At 38.7% G+C, this 23,209-nt stretch overlaps 1 protein-coding gene across 1 annotated transcript in view; it reads left to right on the top strand.

The window, feature by feature from the left end:
• Positions 1-19,183, top strand: part of DNAJB4 (DnaJ heat shock protein family (Hsp40) member B4) — a 26,323-nt gene extending 7,140 nt beyond the window's left edge. The window contains exons 2-4 of the mRNA XM_042464225.1: positions 10,541-11,155; positions 15,895-16,469; positions 18,268-19,183. Coding sequence (XP_042320159.1) covers positions 10,945-11,155; positions 15,895-16,469; positions 18,268-18,501 — 1,020 coding nt within the window. The 5' untranslated portion in view covers positions 10,541-10,944 and the 3' untranslated portion in view covers positions 18,502-19,183. The remainder of the gene's footprint in view (positions 1-10,540; positions 11,156-15,894; positions 16,470-18,267) is intronic.
• Positions 19,184-23,209: the final 4,026 nt, after the last annotated feature.

The raw sequence follows: 23,209 nt of genomic DNA on the forward strand, positions 1-23,209 counted from the left end.
AAAAAAGAAATTGGCAACATGAAAGCTGTACGAAAGCTCATGCTGCCAATATTTTTCAGTTAGTCTCAAAGGTGCTACAAGACCTCTCTACATATACCAGCTGAGTCTAAAGAATGTTACTTGATTCCTATAATGTTTCTGACCTTCATCTGAGCATCTTTTGGTTACATCAAGTGGATCCTTCCCTACATTTTTAGTCCCATATGCTTGACCCAACCCAAATAAATTCTTCATTCCCCTCTAAAAATGAACTCATTTTCCCTTCTAACACATGTGTGCATGGAGTGATAATGGTGATGACAAGGTTTCCTCAAGATGACTTTTAATAGCTTCAGAATGCTTCTGGGTCCAGTCATAGTGGAATGTGCATGCAGTGCTCTTCTTGATCTTATTTGCAGGGACAAAGGGACAAAGCCATCTTCTAACAGATTCAGAAACATATTTTGAGCATGTATAAAATACAGGGAGAGCCAGTGTGGTGTAGTAGTTTAAGCATTGGACTACAGCTCTAGGAAACCAGGAGTCAGATCCCCACTCAGCCATGGAAGCCCACTGGCTGATCTTGGGCCAGTCACACCCTCTCAGTCTCTGAGGAAGAATAAATCTTGGCAAGAAAACCCCTTAGGGTCACCAGAAGTCAGGGGGCACACAAGAACAACAGCATAAAGTACAAAACATTTCTACATGTGCTATTTTTCACATTAGTGTAAAACACTTCACTATATTATTGTATAACTTACGTAAAATAATGGAGATGGTAGGCCTCTTCGTACAAGTGTGCTATGACTGAAGGGTGGCTTTGTACTTTTGTACGCCCTCATAACTGTCATCTTTCGGCCGGTGAGGGAGTTCACCAGGCAGGTCCAGCTCCATCAGGGCTAGCCTGGAAGAAGGAAGAGCCCTCCCTCCAATCATCTGCCTTGGTCCAGGCCTCAGAGGGAGAGAAGAACCACTGGACCTCATCCCCTTTCCCTCCACCATTCCCTTCTCCTTTTGTTTCATGTCTTTTAGATTGTAAGCCTGAGGGCAGGGAACTGTCTGATTAAAAACAATAATTGTAAGCCGCCCTGAGAGCCATTAGGGCTGAAGGGCGGGATATAAATACCTAAATAAATAAATAAATAAATACTTGTACTCCTGCTTCTGGACTTTGTATGAACAGCCCTCTGGGTACTGTAGGCAATAGTCTGAATTAGATTGACTTTCAGGCAGATCCAGCAGAGGATCTTATGTTTTTGAAGAGAACTTTCTTTGAAACCCTATTGAAAGGCTAGTTATGGAAATCAAGATGCTGTTTTTCTGTACCATTCCTAATATGTGAGTTGATTTGATAATACATTTCAAAGTCACTCATTGTCTTTTGTATCCATTCTAACATGCCACAAGCCTGTCAGTTCATTAACTTTAAGCAGTTGTTGGATCCAGCCACTTCTTAACAGAACTTTTCAGTGCAATAGAGTCAGACTTCTGCAAACTTTAACTTTAGCACTGTGAGTCATGCTCCTCTGTGTGGGTGGAGAAAAGCCCTTGATAGTATCTGGCATGGATACTTGGAAACATAGTCCTCTCCCAGGAATACTTCACATGTCCAGAGATGAAATGTAAGCTGTTCCTTTTTTGGTAAAGTATTGATAGCATTAATTTTTTACAAAATCTGTTTGGAATAAAATAGTGGGATAAGCCTAAAATGTCCCCTTTCTGTGTAATCCTCTGCATTTCTATCCAGACATAAGCCCCACTGAATATAGTACAGTAGGATTAAATCTCAAGTATGTATAAGGTTGCCATCTGAAAGTTGTTTGAAATATTCCAGAGATTAAGTTACAGTGACAACTGCATCAGATGGAGTAGATTTAGGCCTGGAACAGGTGGGCCAAATGAAGCAGCTTCTAGCCACTTTGTAGTCGTTGTGTTTAAACAATGCACATCTCTAAAGTGGCCCAAAGCTGTACTGTATTTGGACTTGAGGGAAAAGGGACTGGGATAATCCGGCTCCTTGCAACACAAATTGGGCTGTGCAGTTAGCAGAGTCCCAACCTGCTTGCGGCTGGAGTAGACTCAGACCACTCTTTCGTGCCCATCTGCTCCAGCTTTAAGTCTATGAAAGCTTATGTTACCAATTTATTTCTCTCATTTGATCTCAAAGGTGCTACAAGATCCTTTTGCATATGCTGGCTCTGTTTGGGAATAGCTCTAAGCTGTTTTGTTTTACAAGGATAGATTTTACCAAGCCTTGGACTTAAATTATTCCCCTCATGTTCCTCCAGTAAAGCTGCAAGGAGAGCAGGAACATCCACTTCTGTTTCAGATCAGCCAATTTTTTTAGCCTATCACTGGAACTCTAAGTGGTGACTAATCTTAATGGATTAGTTGAAATAAGCCATCTTCATAAACACATGATATGAAGTTGACTTGTTGTACTGAGCCTAATTGAGGTTAACCTCCATTTGTCTAGGTTCAGATGATATACAAAGTTGTGTAACACAGAAGCAGAGGCTTCTGAATTTCTCTGCACAATGACAGTGAAGGAAGAAAAAGGAGAAAGAAGGCACACTGAAATCTGTTTAATTCTTGGAACTCTAGTTATTTTCAGAATGAGGTAGGAGGATGTGTCCTTTCCCTCAGATAATTGCTCTTTTTAAATAGTTTTGAAACATTTGATACTTTACATTAAAAGTATCTGACAAACATTTGTTCAGGAAGACTAACATTTCTCATTTGATAAATTTTTGTGATGCAGCAACCATGGAGACAACAATAAAACAAGAGGAAATTCTTTGTTTTCAGGACACAACCCTTTGGATGCTTATCATAGAGTGCTTGCAGTTGTTGTGTCATGTTAATTTTAAGCTGCTCAGTATTCAGTATCCTTTGTATGACATTGAACTGAATGTCTGAGTAAAAATGTTCTGCTTGTATGCTATATAAATTGCATAAACAATAACAACAAGGAATCTTCTGGTTCTTTGATTTCATTAGCCAACGTATTCATAAGAGTTTCATTTAGCTCATGCACTTAGTTTTTAGGATAATAACCAAATTCTACTTACAAAAATGGAACTCTAATAGAATATTATTAAAATACTATCAGTATATCTGTGCAGTAGTAAGGATACCTCTTCTATATCTTCAATGCACTTACATCACACTTCTCTATTGAGCCAATTATTTATGTTTTCCATGTTAGCCCTGCCACAAAGAATCCTTACACCACTTGACTGGAGCTTTTATTTGACAACTAAAAGTCAAAGGAAGGATGTTTACATAAAATTGTTTCCCACTCCATTCCAGAACATGATAAGCTGTCTCATTTTTAAATATTTGAAACAAATCAGACTTGGAAATTGCTTTGTCGTTCCTTCAGAGTATTTTAGTTTTTCAGAAAGATGAAAACAGACCCTGAATGTGATGTTTCTTAACTAAATTCTTATGCAGCGTTCATCTGAAATTGGTAGATTGAATGCAAGGTGAAAACATCAATTCCCAGTTCTCTTGTCATCCTTTTAGGAGTTTGGGAAGGTGTTAGGAAGAAGGCTGTATCAGGACATGGTAGAAAGGCATGGAGGATGGAATACAAGGGCCACCCATTAACTTTGCTTTTAAAACAAAGGCAAGACTAGAAGTAAGAAAATAGAAAATACCCAAAGACAGATCTATCTTCTTACTAAAGCTGTTCCTATCAGTTCCTTCATAAGCTTCTAATTCTTATTATAACTTACTACCTGTGTAGATGATCACAGAAAGGAAAAAGTTCAACTTTTTTTCCACATGTCTCTTTTGACGTTAGTTAGACTTTAGATATGAATGGTGCAGAAACTTGAGTGACTTATTATTTCCCTCATCATGCTGATTTTTACATGAATATTTAATTCATGACATTTAATCTAAACCATTAAAACTATTCCTGCATGGCAGGGCGTTGGATTGGAATGGCCCTTGTGATCTTTTCCAACTCTATGAGTCTATGAAAACAAAGACTTGCATCCTGTTAGCAAGCTCCTCTCATAGAAAGGTCACGATGTGCTCACTAGTAGAGGGAAGAACCTGTTTTTGGTTGTTTTGTTTTGTAAACTCAGGCAAATATACAAAACTATTTGTAACAGATGCTATATGAACATAGTCTCCTTACGCAGGAGTCATAAGAAGAAGGTCCTTTGCAGGTTCATACATGTATCTATGATTTATTTATTTGTACATGATATTTTTCTTATAATATATTTCAGTGATACCCAAGTTTCCCATGTACAGTGTTGTGTTTCACTCAGATAGTGCATTATTAGCCATTGTTGTACTCTGTGCATTTGATGATGTGGGGTGAAAAGCTTATGCTAGAAGTGTCTTCTTTTCAGTGTCATAGGTGCCACATGATTCTTACAGCTTTTTGTGCTGAAACTGACACAGTGGTTTGTTTGAACACTTTGTGGAATGTGTTTCTGTGAGAGCATGAGAATGCCTATTGAATATTTTCTATGATGTAGTTATGAAAAGTGTTGTTATTTCCTAGTCCTGTGTTGGTGAATATATCTTATTTACTTTATTTCAGTTTGGCGTCAGGATTCACATCTGCATAACTACAGTTCCCATCATGAAATATTTTTTATGAAGAGCAGTGGCTATTTCTTTCGTTATTTTAATGCAGGCCAAGAAATGCATAATCCTCTGGAAGCTGTTGGACTTCCAGCTTGAATCATCCTTGGCTGTTGGGTGGTGGAAGTCCCAGAATACCTGGAGGGCCATGTAACCCTTATTCCTGTTTAGGCTGTTTAGTACACTCTAATAAATGTTTAAAACTGAGGTGAGTTGTGAGCAGACGTATGCCCACCCTGGCTCTTGGCATTTGCCCACTGTTGCTTTATATTTGTATTGTTCTCCTATCTGAAGTCTTTGCTCTGCTCTAATCCCATCCATGTCTCGCGTCAAACCTGCCTCTCAAATCTACCCCTTCCCTCAGTCCTCCCACCATGGCATCAAGATTCCAGCTATCTAAGCACTACCCAACAAAAACCAACACATTTTTGTTACTGCAAGAGTAGCTGCTTTATTGTTTGGCAGCCCACTCCCCAAGCTGGAAAAGTAAAAAGAACCAGAGAGACAGCCACTTGCTTTGGTGCTGAACCACTGTAGCTATTAAAGCTCAGTTTTGAACTTTTTTGTTGTTTTAAAGTTTTTGCACATCTACAGTGCACAAGCTTCAGGTTTTTTTTAATAAAATGAACAAAATTGGTCTGGCAAATCTTTGGTAATAAATGTTGTTGTATTGATTTTGTGAAGGGAAAATGTGTCTAGTTATATTGGAAAGGCTTTTCCAAATGCTGCAGAACAAAGAATTTGCCCTCCTTGCAAAGAATGGTGGAATAGTACAATTTGCAGAATGCACTTCGAAAACTTAAAGAGGGCTGAACTTTCCTTCAGTAATTAGGAAGAGGAGAGAAAAGGAGGAATTTTTAAGCGGTACTTAAATATAATCTAGGCTGGCTCCATTCGCCGAAGACTAGATGCTTAGGATTGTGGTAAACTTCCCTAGGGACATGCCTTAATGTGTTTTTTGCTTGATTCCTATAATTTAATTTTATTGTACAAGTGTTCATGATTTTCAGTATGCAGCTTGTGTACATAGCTTTTCCTTGAGATTATATTAAATATTTCTCCTTCATATGTGTGCTTATCTGGCAATAGTACTAGGTAGAATTTCTAGACGTTTATCTGATCTAGGGATGTGGTTTCCTTGCCGTGACACTTATGTCTATCTGTATATTTATAGATGTGATCTTTTTGGAATTTGGCGTGTCATTTGCTCATCATTCTGCTGCCTTTACACACTTGGATTTGTCCTAAATAAATTTGTGATTGAACAATGCAAAAAAGGGGGAGGGTGTCATATGTAACTACAAATTTACAAATGCTTACAGATTTGTACTGGGAAATCTACCTGCTTTAAAGCTTTTATTTCTGTATATTATTTGTGTAGAGTTCCATTTGAGCACATTATAGGACAGTGTCCTTAACAACTTTTGATCATAAAGTCCGAATCTATACCCCCAAAGCATCTATTTATGAATCACAGAGCCTCTTATACCCCCAAAGTATCTCTTTATGGCAGGGGTTAGACCATAGAATCATAGAGTTGGAATCTATACCCACAGAGCATTTCTTTATGAATTATGGAGCCTCTGTCTATACCCCCCCCCCCAGCATCTCTATAGGAATGTGTCCTTAATAACCTCTGACCATAGAATCATAGAGTCGGCTGTGTTGGCTTATGGGTTGGTGTTCTGGACTCAGAGTGCCCGAAGAGGAGGAACCTGAAGGAGAGAAACCGGAGCACAGGCCCTAGACCCAAGGGAGTTAGGTTGGGACGGTGAGGTAACCAGTCCCCATGTGGACATTTGTTTTGGTTGTAGTTATCTTGAGTTACACTAAAAGTTGAGCATCAGCAGTGGCCTCATGGATCTACATCCTAACCCCTCCCCTTTGGTCTCATTTGCAAATTCCATAAGTATGCCCTCTATTCCTTCATCCAAATCATTGATAAATATGTTGAATAGCACTGGGCCCGAAACAGAACTCTGTGGCACCGAACTAGTCTCTTCTCTCCAGGATGAAGAGGAGCCATTGGTGAGCACCTTTTGGGTTCAACCAGTCAACCAATTACAAATTCGTCTAGTGTTGTCTAGCTCACATTTTACAGTGGAACCTCGCCTTACGCGGGGGATCCGTTCCGGACCCCTCCCCCATGTAAGGAAAATTCCGCCTGTGCTCGAGGCCCATTATAGTGAATAGGGCTCGTGCATATGGTGGCACAATGTGCATTCGGGGCGGCCACGCGCGCCATTAAAAGTATTGCAGTGCAGCTTCCACATAAACCATGTATGGAAGCCATGTATGGAGTGGGCGTGCTGTACTAGCTTGTTTGTCGGAATATCTTGGGCTACCTTGTCGAAGGCCTTACTGAAATGAAGATAAGCTACATCTACGGCATTCCCTTCCCTGTGATTCAATGAAAAAAAGAGATTTATCTGGCATGACATGTTTTTGAGAAACCCATGTTGACTTTTTGTGGTTATGGCATCCTTTCTAAATGCTTACTATCTCTCTTTTTAATGATCTGCTCTAGAATCTTTCATGGTATTGATGTCAGATTAACTGGGTAGTCATTGTTGGGTCATCTCCCCCCCCCTTTTTTTTTAATGGGAGCAACATTTGCTTTCCTTCAGTCTGCTGAGGCATCTTCTGTTCTCCAAGAGTTCTCAAAGATTATTGCCAATGGCTCTAGGATTACTTCTGCCAGTTCTTTTAATACCCTTGGAAAAGAGAAGCCATTTTCTTTATGAATAATACAGCAAATACTATGAATAAGCAGCTAGCCACTGAAATGATCCCATGTCTTTAACATGAAATGATGGTTCAAATAAGAATGTCCTAGCATCATCTCTAAAAGATTATCTGTTCCACAAAGTGACTATTCAGACATCTTTGCCCTTTGCTTTTGTATCTGACATGCACAGAATGTAGCTATGTTGTTAATTGATATGCCTAGTTTGTTTAAAGGTTTTCTTGACCACTGTGCTGCTAAATTTTCCAACTAGCGAATGAAAATAGCATCAGTTTAGTAGGATTCTTGAACAATCAAGCATTTGAGGAGTGCACAGATAAGAAGCAGCTTGTTGCATTGTTCCTGAACACTAAAAATGCTGATGCTGAAGCACTGGCTTGATTTTGCATTTTGCTCTTTATTTTAAATTTTATTTATATCCTGCCTGCTTCCAATATGGGACCCAAGACAGTTAAAACAAAAATACAGTTGAAACAATGGATAACATAATTAAAGCAAAATGCAGTGTGTGTGTGTGTGTGTGGGGGGGATTTCACAGCCTGGGAACAGCCACTCAGAAGGCTCTTTCCTGTCTCTTCATCAGACTTGTCTGTAATTGTGGTGGGACTGAGAGAAGGCCTGGGCCTCCCACTGGGGATCATAAAACTCAAACAGGGTCATTATAGGGAGATACAGTCTATCGGACCCCCTCCCCCAATAAGACTCTATAGGTCATAACCAACACTTTGGATTATGCCTGATAAATTTTCTGTCCTGTCCCGTCTCCCCTGCTTCCCTTATCTGGGGAGCTACACATCAGTGACCTTGTATAAATTCAGCAGTTGCATTTTAATTTAAAAACCAAACAAAAAACAGTGCTTGGGTGAAATAATTTTTTTCATAACCTGATTCCATTGAGATCTACAAGTTAAATTTAGCTGGAAAAAGACAGGTTAGGGACTTTCAGTTATTAAGCAGATATCAGCCCATGTTGTTTTTGTTGTTGTGTGCCTTCAAGTCGTTTCCAGCATATGGTGGCTCTAAAGCAAACCTATTGTGGGGCCATCTTGGCAGAACTTGTTCGGAAGGGGGGGGGGATTACCTTTGCCTTCCTCTGAGACTGACAGAATATGACTTGCCCAAACTCAACCAGTGGGTTTCCATGGTTAAGTGGGGATTCAAACTCTCGTTTCTCAGTGTGTCTGTCCAACACTCAAACCACTAAATAATCATAAATAAAAGATTTATTTTTACCCCGCCTCTCTATCAGAAAGACAATCAAGGTGGCTTACAATTACAGTGCACCCGCGCCATATGTGGGTGCACTATACACAGCTTTCAGCATACACCGAAAGTCACGAGGGAGCCTGTGGGAGTGCTTGGGGCGCAAGCGGCAGCACATCCCATTAAGCTTAATGGGGCGTGCACCTGTGACGCCGCACCACCGGACCATGCATGAGTCCCATTACTTTCAATGGGGCTTCAGCATATGCGGGTTTTTTTTTATGCGGGGTGGTGTCTGGAACGGATTCCCCGCGTATAAAAAGGGTGCACTGTAAAAGGAATCCATACAATACACAATATCCCAATTATTCCCTCCCTCCCCTAAAACATCAGTTAAACACATTACCATTAAAATAATCCATAAAAATAAGGGGACACTGCCATTAAAATAATCCATAAAAATAAGGGGACGGGCGAACGAGGTTACAGAGTACTCAGTGAGATGGTGGATACAATTGGTGATCAGATTTGCTATTCAGGAAAGGCCTGCCGGAAGAGATTTGTCTAGACAGCCTTTCTAAAGCTGTTCAAGCTGGTAATATGATGGGATCCCCTCCGGCAGGCCATTCCATAATCTGGGAGCGGTTGAAGAGAAGGCCCTCTGGGTAACTGCAGTCAGCCTGGTCTTCATAGGCTACAGTAGATGCTTCCCAGAGGACCTCAGTGCGTGGGGTGGATTGTACGGAAGGAGGCGATCCTGTAGATAAGTTGGACCAAAGCCATGTAAGGCTTTAAAGGTCATTACCAACACCTTGTACTGCGCCTGGAAACTAATAGGCAGCCAGTGAAGTAATTTTAAAATAGGTGTTATGTGGTAACTTCTGTTTTTTCCAGTGACCAACCTGGATGCCATATTTTGAACTAACTGAAGTTTCCGGACTAGGCACAAGGGTAGCCCCATGTAGAGCGCTTTGCAGAAACCACTATGCCATGCTGGCTCATATAAAGAGTTACGAAGTATGTAGGTTCAGTTCTTTGCCCTTCCAGCAATGAGCAACAAGATTTCAGAAGGTCTTTATTTTAATATGGATAGGCTGTTGGTCTGATTTTAGAGTAAAGCATTTGCTTCTGTTTCCCTTAAACCTCTTGTCTATTTTTGGTGGTATAAGAATACTCTCAGCAAGTTGAACTGAAATTAAGTTATCAGCTTCCAATTATAAAGTATTTAGGAGCATATGAATCATCATTCGGTTGCTTCAAAGAAAACAATCCAGATTAACAAAGAAGGCTAGAGGTAGCATAAATTACAAGGCTGTTTCTTAACAGTCATGTAGATGGACATTTTGGAGGGGGCCATAGTGTGAGTTTAATCATTATAATCATTGACTTTCTTAACTTTAAACTATAGGAGGAGTGGGGAACTGTGGCCCTCCAAATATTGTTGGATTTCAACCCCATGAGCCCTAGCCACTATAACCAAGACTGCAAGCTGCTGCAAGTGGTAGTCTAAAAACATTTAGAGGACCGTTGTTGATCAACATACATTAGTTTACAAGAAGTGTGAGCTATTGAGAGACCAAGTGTCAGCCACCCTATATTTTTATTTTAATCCTGAAATACCTGAAAGTGGGTCATGTGAATGTCAAGTCTCATGATTACCTTTCCTTTCCTTTTGCATGTCCTCTTCTAGGTGTTGGTCCAACATGCAGAAATGGGAGAACATGGGAAATGGTAAAAACTGGGTCTGCTTGACTATTTGAATGTCAATCTGTTCTGGATCTTTGGGGCAGGTGTCTTTGCATGTCCAAAAGCGCTCATACAGGTTTGCCCATTTCACAAACCTTGCTTTTTTCCCTTCTGTCTTGCAAACTGATTCTCATTATTGACAGAATCAGATTTTCAATAAGAATTAAGAATTTGTTATTCATAGAACAACGACCATCTTCACACTGATTAGCTGTTTATCCTGTTGTCTAAAATCTGACCATTCTCTGTAATCTACAGGTTTATACAGAAGAGGAAATGGATGCATAATCTTATTAAATAACCATTTCATTCATCTGCAAAGAGGAATGGACATTGAATAGTTAACTGTACAACCAGAAAATGCTGCAGAGTTTTGGCTGTAGTTAGTTTGGGAAGTGACGTCTTAGAGCATTTGCTGTTCTAGAAAAAGAAGAGACACGTAGTGTAAAGGGCTCTGGGTGGTAGTGTCTCTACCACCGTGTATATTTATCTGTATAAAGTGACAAGGGAGGGGGAGAAAGAGAAAGTGATGAGCAGTCTGCCTGCTGCTTTAACACAAATAGAGTTCTTGTGACTTCTGTTAAACGATCTTCCAGCAACACTTCATAGTTAAAATTAAATACTTTTTTATATCAAAGTAAATAAACTTTGGAATATTCAAGATGGGGAAGGATTATTATTCCGTTCTTGGAATTGAAAAGGGGGCATCTGATGAAGATATCAAGAAAGCCTACAGAAAACAAGCCCTTAAATGGCATCCAGATAAGAACAAATCTCCTCATGCAGAAGAGAAATTTAAAGAAATTGCAGAAGCCTATGAGGTGCTGAGTGATCCCAAAAAAAGAGAAATTTATGACCAATTTGGAGAAGAAGGTAAGGGTTTTTTGTTTGTTTGTTTTACTTTTGTGGTAGTTTACAATAGAAAATTACATCTCAGTTGTGCTAAACAGTTAATAAGCAGGTTTGAACTAAAAATCTGAGTAAAATAATTTGAAGATTCATGTTTCTGTCATCTGTGATATGTACTAATTTAACTTACATGTTCTGTTCATGACATTTCTCTTTTATTCACCTTTTAAAAAGTTGTTATTGGCTCCTAATGGATTTCTTTTACACGAATGTTTGCAATGATGTCTTTCATTTGGTTGTACGTTAGTTGTTAAATGGATATATTTTTCCTACTCTTTCAGTGACACAGAATACCATACTGTACTATATATGCATTAAAATAAAACTTTTATTGGAAGACAGTCATTACTGGCCAGAGTCCAAGTGTCCAGACTTAGCTAATATTGGCATCTTGCCTCGAAAGGAAAGAATTTGCCTGATGTCATGAAATACCAGGAAAAGTTTTCAGCTTAATTGTAAACAGTGTTAATGTTCCAAGAGAATGAGGCCCAGAGAAACTCTGTGTTTTGCTTAAAGCAGTAACTTTTAAATGAGTTATTTTTGGTTTATTTTTTAAAAATTCTTAGAAGAGAGCCTTTATAGTTGAAGATTCTGCTGAAGATTTTGAAAACGCTTTTGTTCAAAAACTGAAAAAGTTGGAGTCACTCAATACTTTTGTTTTAGTAGAACATTTCACCTCATTGAGACAGAATTTTTAATTTCAAGAAGATATGCTTGAGTTACGAACTACTGCTTAGTAGATAAATCCTAATATACTCATGCTTACCAGTGCTCTAATAAACAATAGAAAAGCTAGTTCTGTTTCAATGACTGTGCATTTCCAGGTTTGGTAGTTCTCTTATACCTATGGGAAGTATGCAGTAATGTGACAACAGATTTGTTTGTAATTGATTATTTATACTTTTTTTTTCATTTTTTACTCTCCCTTTCATTGCTGCTTTTTTCTAAGATTTTCTTTCTGTTTCCTCTGTGTGTTCTTGCTCCTATAAGCACTTTCTTTCCATTAAATGTTAGAACTGATTGTATTCTTAAAACAAGAAGTTAACATGAACGGAAGCAAGTGTGACAACTCTAAAGCCTATACTTTACACTTCTGTGTAAAATATGAGTGACAGTATCTTAAATTGATGCAGCTGTGAATCTTGGTAACTGATAGAAATTTGCCAGTGCCCAGAGCATAGTCACACAAAAGGTCTATGGCTCTTTTTGTATAAATAGTGATGAGACTTGATGTCCTTTAAGCAAAACTTATTCATTATCTATTCTAGGACGTGTCATTCAAGCAAGCACATGGTGTAGTTTGTCAGCAGGCTTGTCATTACCTGTTAGTTAGTACTACATTTGTATATTTAGATGTAAATACAATCATTCTTCCATATCCACTGATTCTGCATCCACTGATTCAACCATCCATGAATTCATATATTTTTTTTAAATATTTTTTGAAATTCAGAAAGTAAACCTTGATTTTGCCATTTCATATAAGGGACACCATTTTACTATGCCATTGTATCTAATGAGACTTGAGCATCCATGGATTTTGGTATCCACATGGTGTGTATGTCCAGGAACCACAGATACCAATGGCCCACTGTGGTATCTTAAATCTTCACTACAGATTTGTACTCTTATGGCATCTCAGTATATATTTGGTGAAAACGATTGACATTGTGAGTTTATTCAGTGTAAGGTACTATGTTGCCATTTGGTGGAATTCTGATTAAATAATCATGTACTCTTGTAAAAATTTGTTCTAATATTACATGATTGTTGTTTGTTTCTGAAAATAAGATATGAGAGTAGCAAGTATGTGTTTCACAGCTTGTTCTATGATTGTGTGTATATGATTGTTCCATTGGGTTCCATAAAGAAGAAAGTTTTAATGGAAATCCAATAATTAGACAATTATTTGTTTAAGGTTAGTTTAAACAGATTGTTTGAGGATTTCTGTTCAATATTTTTAAAGGTGGACTCTTTTAGTTGGATTCAAACATATACTTAACAGTGGACATATATTGAAATTAATCATACTTAATTTATTTGACTTTATTCTGTATAATCTTGATGTGTCTTATTTTAAAAATGGCTAGCACAGTGGGCCTGCCACATTGGCGGGCAAGCTGTCTGCGGATTGGAGTACCCGCAGCTCTCCACACCCACATATTATTCAATGGCCACGCATACGTCACCACCAATTGAATAATATGGGGCTTTTGAGTGTCAGGTTTTTTTCCATCCACAGGCAACCCCAGAACCAAACTCACACAGATAGGAAAAGTATACTGTATGCCTGGATCCAGCCCAGTGGATACTTAGAATCCAATTTAATTCATTCTTCTGGTGGAACACCTTCCATCCATCAAGGAGATGTAGAGGATGGATTCCATCTAGTCTTTGCTATCCCCACACCCTGAAAATCTACTGTGAAGTGTTGTAGGGGCATATGAAGCAGCTTTTGGGAGGATACAGAGAGTAGGAGAGAATGAAAATTCTTCTTGTTCCGGCAGACTGCTGATATGACCTTGGCTTCCACCTTTAGCTGTGCTTACAGTGGTGCTCTGAATTTGCACAGTTTCATTAGAGTGGACTAGGCACACTAGATTTTGTGGCAGTGCATATGGTTATTCAAACAGAGTATGTCACTATTTTTATATTGTAAAGCTAGTGATTTTCTTATAATGCATGGGTTAGGATACCGCAAATATCTAAATTGTATAACTAGCTAACTGGTTTGCTAGGATGTCAGAAAATAAACAAACATCTATTTTTCCTGGAAGTGTAGCTGTGTGTATATAGTGTGTTAAAAAACAAAACAAAACTGCACTTCCAAGCATTCTTGTGGAACTGAAAGTATGTCCATGTCATGAATTTATATTTTCTACCTGTTTAACTCTCATTGCCTCTCATCTGGAGAACTGGTGCAAACTCTAATTCTCTCTCACTCTTTCTTTGTGTGAATATTTATGCATATGAATCATATTAGTTTAACTGACTAGCTTCCAGGCCTATCAGCATCCACTTTTATTTATTTATATGAATCATTTTCAGCAGAACTCCCAGAATAGTTCAGAACAATCATTGCCTCTCCAAAACAATACTAAAATAAAAGAAATCAGAGGTCCTTAGTTTCATCCGTGAATTGCACAGGCAGAATTCTTACCAATTTGTTATGTAGATAAAATATACTTCACTGTAATGTATATTGCTAAATTCTGTAGTAGATATACCCTTGGAATATGAAAATATTTGGATTTGTGGAAGTAATTGTTAAGTAAAAAAACAAAAACAAAATGGAGGATTAATTGTTAAGTTAAAAAAAATCAAAATGGAGGCTCAATACCAATAGCTTAAAGCTATGTCAACCTATTGCCTTATCTACAACTTGAATCTTTTCATACATGTGACAACTAAGTTGTTAAGCTCATTGTTGCTAAGAAGCAAATGGATATTTAATAATAAAGAGTTAAGATGACATTGAGTCTTAAGCAGATTCCTCTTGTTGCTTTGTAGAAAGAGTAGAAAGCTGCAAAAACTTTAATTTTAGGAAGTAAGCGTAGGTGAAATTTAATCACAGCATGTAGGCGGGTGTCATGATGTAGGAAGAAATGGCAGGCTCAAAATAGTCTACATAACTGTCATCATAAGTGTGATAGCATAACTTTGCAAGATCTCTTTTTAAATCTTGCATGTATTGTTTGTAGTACTTTAGAGCTGTGCAGATTTGAGGTTCATTCCTTTTTATACTTCAGATACAGTAAGTGCAATTAAATTCAGTTGGACTTCCTTCCAAATAAAGATGCATAAGATTTGGTCATTTTTAATTGATGTGTGGCCTAGTCTTGTGCTTACTTTGAGCTTTTTAAAATCAGAACTTAGAAGAGTTACTAGCCACCAAAATTATTGTCCTAGACTTCTAAGAATCTATTAACTGGTATTTCCAGGCTGGCCAGAGAGCTGGAGAGTTGTCTCCATTACTTGTGATTGATTAACCCTACCAGGTTATTCACAGAGCATCTATACCTGGACTCCTGTCATCCACCTTGCCATTTTATCATGAGCCACAGATTGGAGTTATTACTTATGGCTGCCCCTAAAGTGGCTGCCCCTTTGGATTAGCATGTCTGTTCTTTGTGGTTCTGGGTTTAAGTGTATATGAAGGGTAGAGAAATTTTATTGTTAAAAGCTAAAAGCCGTCACAATATAAAATATATCCAAACAGTAAATACAAAAACAGGTTTAAGTGTATATGACCAATATCCTCACAGTCTACAGAAAGGAATAACACTTAAGAAGAGGTTAAAACAAAAACAAGTCATATAATTAATCAAAGGCTGTTGGAAAGTATCAGCATGATGCTAGCTCACTATTGCCTTCAAAGCCACAATTTTTATCTTCTATAACTCTCCCTGAACTCTTACTTCTGACATTCCGCTGCCATCTTTCTCCTCAACCGCTTCCCAAAACCGACCCCAAACTCCAACCTCTCCTCTTATTTCCCCCCTCTTGGAGGTCTGTGATTGGGTTGGCCCACTGTATCACCAATGTACAGATCCTTTTTGTCTGTAACAGTCAGATGAGTTGTTTAAACAAAATCTAGACTGCTCATTAAAATGTTTTAAGTTTTTAAAATTGTTGCTTGCACCAATGAGCAGGTGTCAGTATATAAGTTGAAATTGTTCAAACTTGTTTGTACTCTTTTGAAGGTCTGAAAGGAGGAGCTGGAGGACCAGATGGGCAAGGTGGTACTTTCCGGTACTCTTTTCATGGAGACCCACATGCTACATTTGCAGCATTTTTTGGTGGCGCAAATCCTTTTGAAATCTTCTTCGGTAGAAGGATGCCTGGCAGCAGGGACACAGAAGATATGGAAGTTGATGGAGATCCATTTGGTTCCTTTACTACTTTTAGTATGAATGGATTCCCAAGGGAAAGAAACAGTGTTGGTAGCCAACTGCGTCGTAAACAAGACCCCCCTGTTATTCATGAACTCAAGGTATCATTAGAAGAGATTTATCATGGTTGTACCAAAAGGATGAGAATTTCCCGAAAAAGGCTCAACCCAGATGGTAGAAGCGTCCGAACTGAGGATAAAATACTTACTATTGATATCAAGAGAGGATGGAAAGAGGGTACCAAAATTACATTCCCAAAAGAGGGTGATGAAACACCTAATACCATCCCAGCTGATATTGTATTTGTTATTAAAGATAAAATACATGCACACTTCAAGAGGGATGGTTCCAATATTGTCTATCCTGTGAAGATTAGTTTACGGGAGGTAAGTTCTCTCTTAAGCCCTGTGAGTTTGTTTGTGTGTGTGTGTGCTGTTAACATTTCATAATATGTGCATGGAATATCACCATTGCAGTTGTCCTGACATTCTTCTTGTTAACAAAAGACTCCTCCTCCATACATACACCTCTCCTCATAGTAAGCCCAACTACTTCCATTTTCCTCTGCAGTCTCTTTCAGAACAGTAGTAGGAAGTGATAATATGTCACTTTCTGTTGCCATTTTGAGAAGGGACTGCAGAGGAGAAGAGGTATTTAGGGGTAGTAGGGATTATGGGGTACTTGTGGGGGTTGGTGGGGGTATTTTGTGTGTCTTCACTTATTGGTCTGGAACCAAATGGGCAAAGTATGGCCATAAGAAAACATGTTTCTCTCCTAAAGCTGTTTTGGTGTCCCCAGCTACATTTCCAGCCATACTTCTTAACATTAGATAAATTTTTCTATATCAGTGGACTTCCAGACACTTCTAGCTTTGGCCTCTGATTCCTTTTGGAATTGCAAGACATAGTTCAAGGCATATTTGTGCAATTCCCTGAGGTTCTCAGGGCAAGATAACTGACCCGCAGACCTGATGAAATTGTCCATCCTGATATAGAATAAAACAAAATAGAATCATTTCTCAATTTGTATGAGGGAAAACATTTTCCAAATTTAGATGTAACTATGATGTGATATGTCATGTAATGTGACAGACAAGTACCAATCTCTAAAGCAAATGAAATATTTTCTTCTTAACTTTATTACAAAATAATATGTCATATGCTCTTTTCATATCTCTAAAGCAAATCAAATATTTTCTTCATATTAATTTTTAATACAAATTAGTATGCTATATACTCTTTTTAAAAGTGGCAAACAATTTGAGAATTTGAAGGTACTCAAAAGCTTCACAAGATAGTTCATATAGGCCAGGGTGGGAATTGTACAGTCCTCTGAATATTATCAGACTACAATTACCAGCATTCCTCACTATGGGGTAAATTTCAATGTAACCAACCAATTTGAAAGGCTTATATGATTCCTATACCTGTATGGATCCTGTATTCCATGCATTCAGAGACTGCTTCATTCTGTTCTGTCAGTTAAAAATGGGTGCAGTGGAAGTTCAAGTTTTAAGCCTATATCTCAAGAAGAAAATCAGTGGTATTGGTCTGTACAAGAAGCTCCTTGTCAGTGGCCCTCTGGAACTGCTAGATCTACGGCTTCTGCTGTTAAATTTAAGTGTTCTTTTCTGAATAATGAGTGATGTGCTTTGGTTACTTTCTTACTGAAGTTTGGCATTTTACCCACTGAAATTTTCTCTCTGTACTTGTCAGTTTAATATGTCCAACTCTGGGGTACTCAGCAGGGACTCTCCAAATTGTGTTGGACTTCTGCTCTCATGAGACCTAGGCAGCATAGGAAACTGAATGATCATGGGAATTGCAGTCAACCCATATCTGGAGAGCCATAGCTGCCCTACTGCTATTCTAACTGAGCCTATATTTAGGAAAGTAGGGCTACAGTAATTGAAAACACTGGAACTTTATTTTAAGTAAACAAGATTCAGGTTGTGTTGTGATATTAAGTTGGGCAATATAGTGTAAATTGTACTAGTTAGTTTCTTGTTTGCGGCAGTTAGACACTGGGCTTTACTTAATAGTAGTTACTTGAAGTATGTCCAGTGTTCTGTAGGATGTGTCTTAACCTTTTCTCATTATATTTCATACACTTGTATTCACTTTATGTGGTTTGGATATAATATATGCTTCTGCTCCTGACATTTTAATATTGCATATTTTCCAGGCTTTATGTGGCACCTCAATTAATGTACCAACAATAGAAGGTCGAACCATACCAATGACAGTAAATGAAGTTGTAAAGCCTGGAATGAGAAGAAGAATTATAGGATATGGTTTACCATTTCCGAAAAATCCTGACCAGCGAGGCGACTTAATAATAGAATTTGAAGTAATCTTCCCAGACAGTATAGCTCCAGCTTCAAAAGAAGTACTCAGAAGAAATCTTCCTGTTTCGTAAGAAACTTGGTGAACTAACTGTTCCATGAGTACACTTCAGACTGAAGACTTTCAGGTTTATGCTGTAAACATGCAATCTATAACTGTGGAACTTTTATTTTTTGTTTTGGGTGGGGAATTATGCCATGCTGCATGAAAATAGGAGGGACAGTACAGAAGACTTTGTAATCAAGTATAAAGCTAAAACCACTTGCTGTGTACTGGGTCTTCCATTTCAGAACATTTTGTTGAATATTTTGCTTACATATAAAAACATAATTCTGAGGTGGGAGAACACCTCTGTGCATATACTGTATCATGAAGTGCTTGACTTTCAAAAGTCCTTTATTTCAGATATTTCTTGATCTTTTTGTGAGGTATTGTATTGCAGTATCAAATCACAATTCATGATAGGAATCTATGTAGGGTTTGCAATATGTATGTTGTGTGTATGCCCACAGGCTTTGTTTACATTGCACATAGCAGAAAGTGGAAAATCTGGAAATTTTCATGAATCCCAGGGAACCACAAAGTTCTTCCTGCAGTGTTCTATAAGTTCACAGATTTCTTTTCTTGGCATTTTTCAGGAGTGGCCGGATAAAAAACAGAAACCCTGTTCTATGGCGTGCTCATTTAAACCTAGCCAATTTAAAGAAGGAAGTAGTTGTTTTAATGCCTTTAGAACATATGCGCAAAATGTACACTGCATACAGTGGTGCCTCGGGTTACGAAATTAATTCGTTCCGCGGCCGCTTTCGTAACCCGAAAAGCCTTCGTAAGCCGAATTGCCATAGGCGCTAATGGGGAAAAGCCGCGATTCCGTGCGAAAAAGCCGAAAAAAGCACCAAAAGTTTTTTCGTAACCCGAAAAAACATTCGTAACCAGGAACAATGATTCCCTATGGGATTTTTTCGTATCCCGAAAATTTCGTAACCTGGGTATTTCGTATCCCGAGGTACCACTGTATTTAGAAGAAAAACCCTCTGAGCAGTTGTTAAGACAAGTGGACTATGTCAATAATCACTTATCTTTCACAGTTCTATGAGCAGTAAGCTTATATAGCAATTTTCAAAGAAGGATTTTAAGCCCATCTTGAATTATCTGAGAGAAGAAAGAGTGGGGGGGGAGGTCCCCAAATGCTCTAGTCGTTTTTAAAAAAAGCATTTATAGGGCTGGTACCCTTAGGTGGCAAAATAAGACTACTAAACATGCTTTCAGCATTAGTCCTGAACCATGCTGTAGTATGTTAGCATTGAAAATCTATTTTGTTGATAAGAATTTTAAAATTTATTTACATGTTAATCTGGTAGGGAACTGCATTGGTAAATAGCTGGAGTGGACAAAATGTGGGCTTCCATATAATGTTGAACTGCAGTTCTCACTAGACCTAGCCAGCATAGCCAGTGATGAGGAATACTTTTGGGGAGGCTTTCACTTCAGGTAAATCTGGAAGGCCGCACTTCATCCATCCTTAACCAACAGGGTTGTCAACAACTGTGTACATTTCCATGTAGGGAAGTCATAAGCACTAGCACAACAAAAATCCAAAGTAGTTATAGAAATCCCGTGGAAACAATGTTTTTGACATTAAACACAATCAAATGTATTTGCAACTTTTCATAAGTTTCACTACAAGAAGTGCAAATGTACTACAGTTGAAAACAGAGAGAGATCCAGAATGTTGGTTTTTATGACCCTAGAAATGGAGAATAGTACATAACTGCTTGTTCTTTTATGCATATTGTTAATGCATTAAATATCATATACGATCTGTATTGCATTTAATGTTTTTTAATTAAAATATTGTTTCTATTTCTCTCTCTCTCTCTCTAATATAAGATGAGTGAGTGAATTGAAAGAAGATAAGTTGTATTCAATCATTAATACTAAATAACAAATCTAATTCAGTTTTATTGCTTTGCTACAAAGCCATTACCTAGATCCATTTCAGTCTGGATGGTACAGAGACAGCTTTGGTTGCCTTGATGGATGACTTCTGCAGGGAACTGGACAGGGTGTGTACGTCCCTATTGGTCCTGCTACATCTCTTAGTGGCTTTCGATACCATTGGCCATGATATCCTTCTGAGCCGCCTTTCTGGGATGGGACTTGGGGGCACTGCCTTGCAGTGGTTCAGGTCTCTCTAGGAGGAGCGGACCCAGAAGGTGGTGGTGGTGGGGACTCCTGCTCAACATCTACATGAAACTGTTGGGAGAGCTCATCTGTAGTTTAGGGGTTAGGTGTCATCAGTATGCAGATGACACTCAACTCTTATCTCTCCTTTCCATCTGACTCCAGAGAAGCTGTCTCTGTGCTGAACCAGTGTCTGCTGTCAGTAATGGACTGGATGAGGACAAACAAACTGAAGCTTAATCCTGACAAGACAGAGGTGCTCCTGGTCAGTCGTAAGGCAGATCAGAGAATTGGGGCTTTGCTTGTGCTGGATGAAATCTCACTCTCAGTTTTGGGTGTGCTCCTGGACTCCACTCTGAGCCTAGATACTCAGGTTTCAGCAGTGGCCAACAGTGCATTTGCACAGTTAAAACTAGTGTACCAACTGCACCCATTCCTTGAGATGTCAGATCTGGCTATGGTGACACATGCCTTGGTTACATCTTGTTTGGACTACTGTAACATACTCTACGTGGGGCTGCCTTTGGAAACTGTTCATAACCTTCATTGGCTGACTGGAGCCAGTTATAGGGAGCATATAACCCCTGTATTGAAACAGCTTCACTGGCTACCGGTTCGTTTCTGAGCACAATTCAAAGTGCTGGTCATGACTTATAAAAGCCCTATACAGCTTAGGTCCAGACTATTTGGACTGGATGAGGACAAACAATACAAGCCATCTAGAGCCCTAAGATCCTCAGGAGAAGGCTTTCTCCCAGTCCCACCACCTTCCCAGGCTTGTTTGGTGAAGACACAAGGGAAAGCCTTCTCAGTGGCTGCTCCCACCCTTGGAACTCCCTTTCTCAGGAGGCTAGGCTGGCCCCCTCCCTCCTGGCCTTTCTCCGGCAAGTGAAAATATGTTTTTTCCAGCAAGCTTTTAAAACCATGTAGGGCTGGTTTAACCTTTGTATGTTTTAAATTTAATATGTTTTAAATTTTAACTTTTACCTGTTTTATTTAGGCTATTTTAATTTTTTTTTTTAAATGTTATATTGTGACCTGCCGTGGGTCTCTTTTATGAGAAACAGGCAGGATAAAAATAAAAATTAATTAAAATAAGTAAAATAGTAAACAACAATATATTGTACAGTAAAACATGATTAAAATGCCAATATAAGGCAAATCACATATCTACATGCAATATATTCAAAAGTATATTTTAACATAAGTTATTTTATGGGGGAAAAAACAGTCCCAGAATAAAAGCTTGGCTACAATATTGATGATTCAGAATCTAGTAAAAGAAACCCTAGAATGAAGTACCTACTCTAAATTCTGTTTGTCACAGACATTTTAGGTTTTAATGTTAACTTAGACTTAATAACCACAGTAACAGGCCTTGCCATTTGTAATGTAACAAATACTTAAAGTTCAACCCAGAGCAATTAAGATATTCTCACTGACAAGAGAAAAAGAAAAGATTCTGTACAAAAGGATGCAAAGAGGCAGAGTCAACAATCTTCTTGTCCTTTTGCCCCTTTCATCCCTTCTAATGACCCAGGGATTTCAAACCCTTGAAATCTTCCTGAACAAAATATCAGTTCCCCCCCCCCCCCCCCCCCCCCCCGCCAAAGGTCCAACTGATAGCCCCATGGGAAATCAACACTCCAAAAACCCTTTTGATTATACGTTTTTTAATAATAATAATACATTTTATTTGTATTTTCCCGCTTCTCCCGATGGATCAAAGCAGGATTACAATCAGGGTATATAATACAACAATACAGATACAAATGCAATTACAAACAATTCCAGTAACAATTATTAAAAACAAAGTATAAAAACAATCATCTGTCTAAAAACATGCAATGTGCAATCCTAATTAGCATCTTGAGGTAGGCTCCTGTTTGGGAATGATATTCTATTATAGAGAGTCAGGGGGGTATGCTAATTGGAAGAGGTGAGTTTTCAGCGCCTTCTTGAAGGCGTCCAGGGTAGATATAAGTCGGATCTCTTCCGGAAGATTGTTCCAGTGCGTAGGGACCATGGCCGTAAATGCTCTTTGGTGAGTAGTTGTTAGTCTCACCTTGGGATGCTCAAGTAGATACTTCCCAATTGTTCTGAGAGTGCGGGGCGGATTGTGTAGGGAGAGGTGTTCCCTCAAGTAACTCGGGCCCAAGACATGTAGGGCTTTAAAGGTAATAACCAACACTTTGTATTGGGCCCAGAACCAACACTTTGTATTGGCCCCGGATTATACTCCACACTGGATAGGAGGAACATTATCGTAATTCTTTCATGCCTGGAAGGCCTCCACATCAAATCAATGAGTGTTAAAAACAATAAATGAAGGATACACCATAGAATTTCATCACCAAAATGGCACAGTTTCCTGCAGTGTGCAACATCAAAGTCTCATACAAAAGATCTAGCAATTCCACAGGCCTTATCCCATATGTTAGAACTTCTCCCAACAGTGAAGGGAGGAACATCCTTGTGTGAGTTGCTCTTTCTGCTCACTCCAAGAGGGAAGAATAGCTCAGACCTATTTGAAATTGCTCACTAGGGGAGCAACCCTCAATAAAGCCAGTCTCATTCCTGCCTCCTGGATAGGAGAA

Source organism: Sceloporus undulatus, chromosome 4, assembly GCF_019175285.1.
Source record: "Sceloporus undulatus isolate JIND9_A2432 ecotype Alabama chromosome 4, SceUnd_v1.1, whole genome shotgun sequence".
NCBI lineage: Eukaryota > Metazoa > Chordata > Lepidosauria > Squamata > Phrynosomatidae > Sceloporus > Sceloporus undulatus.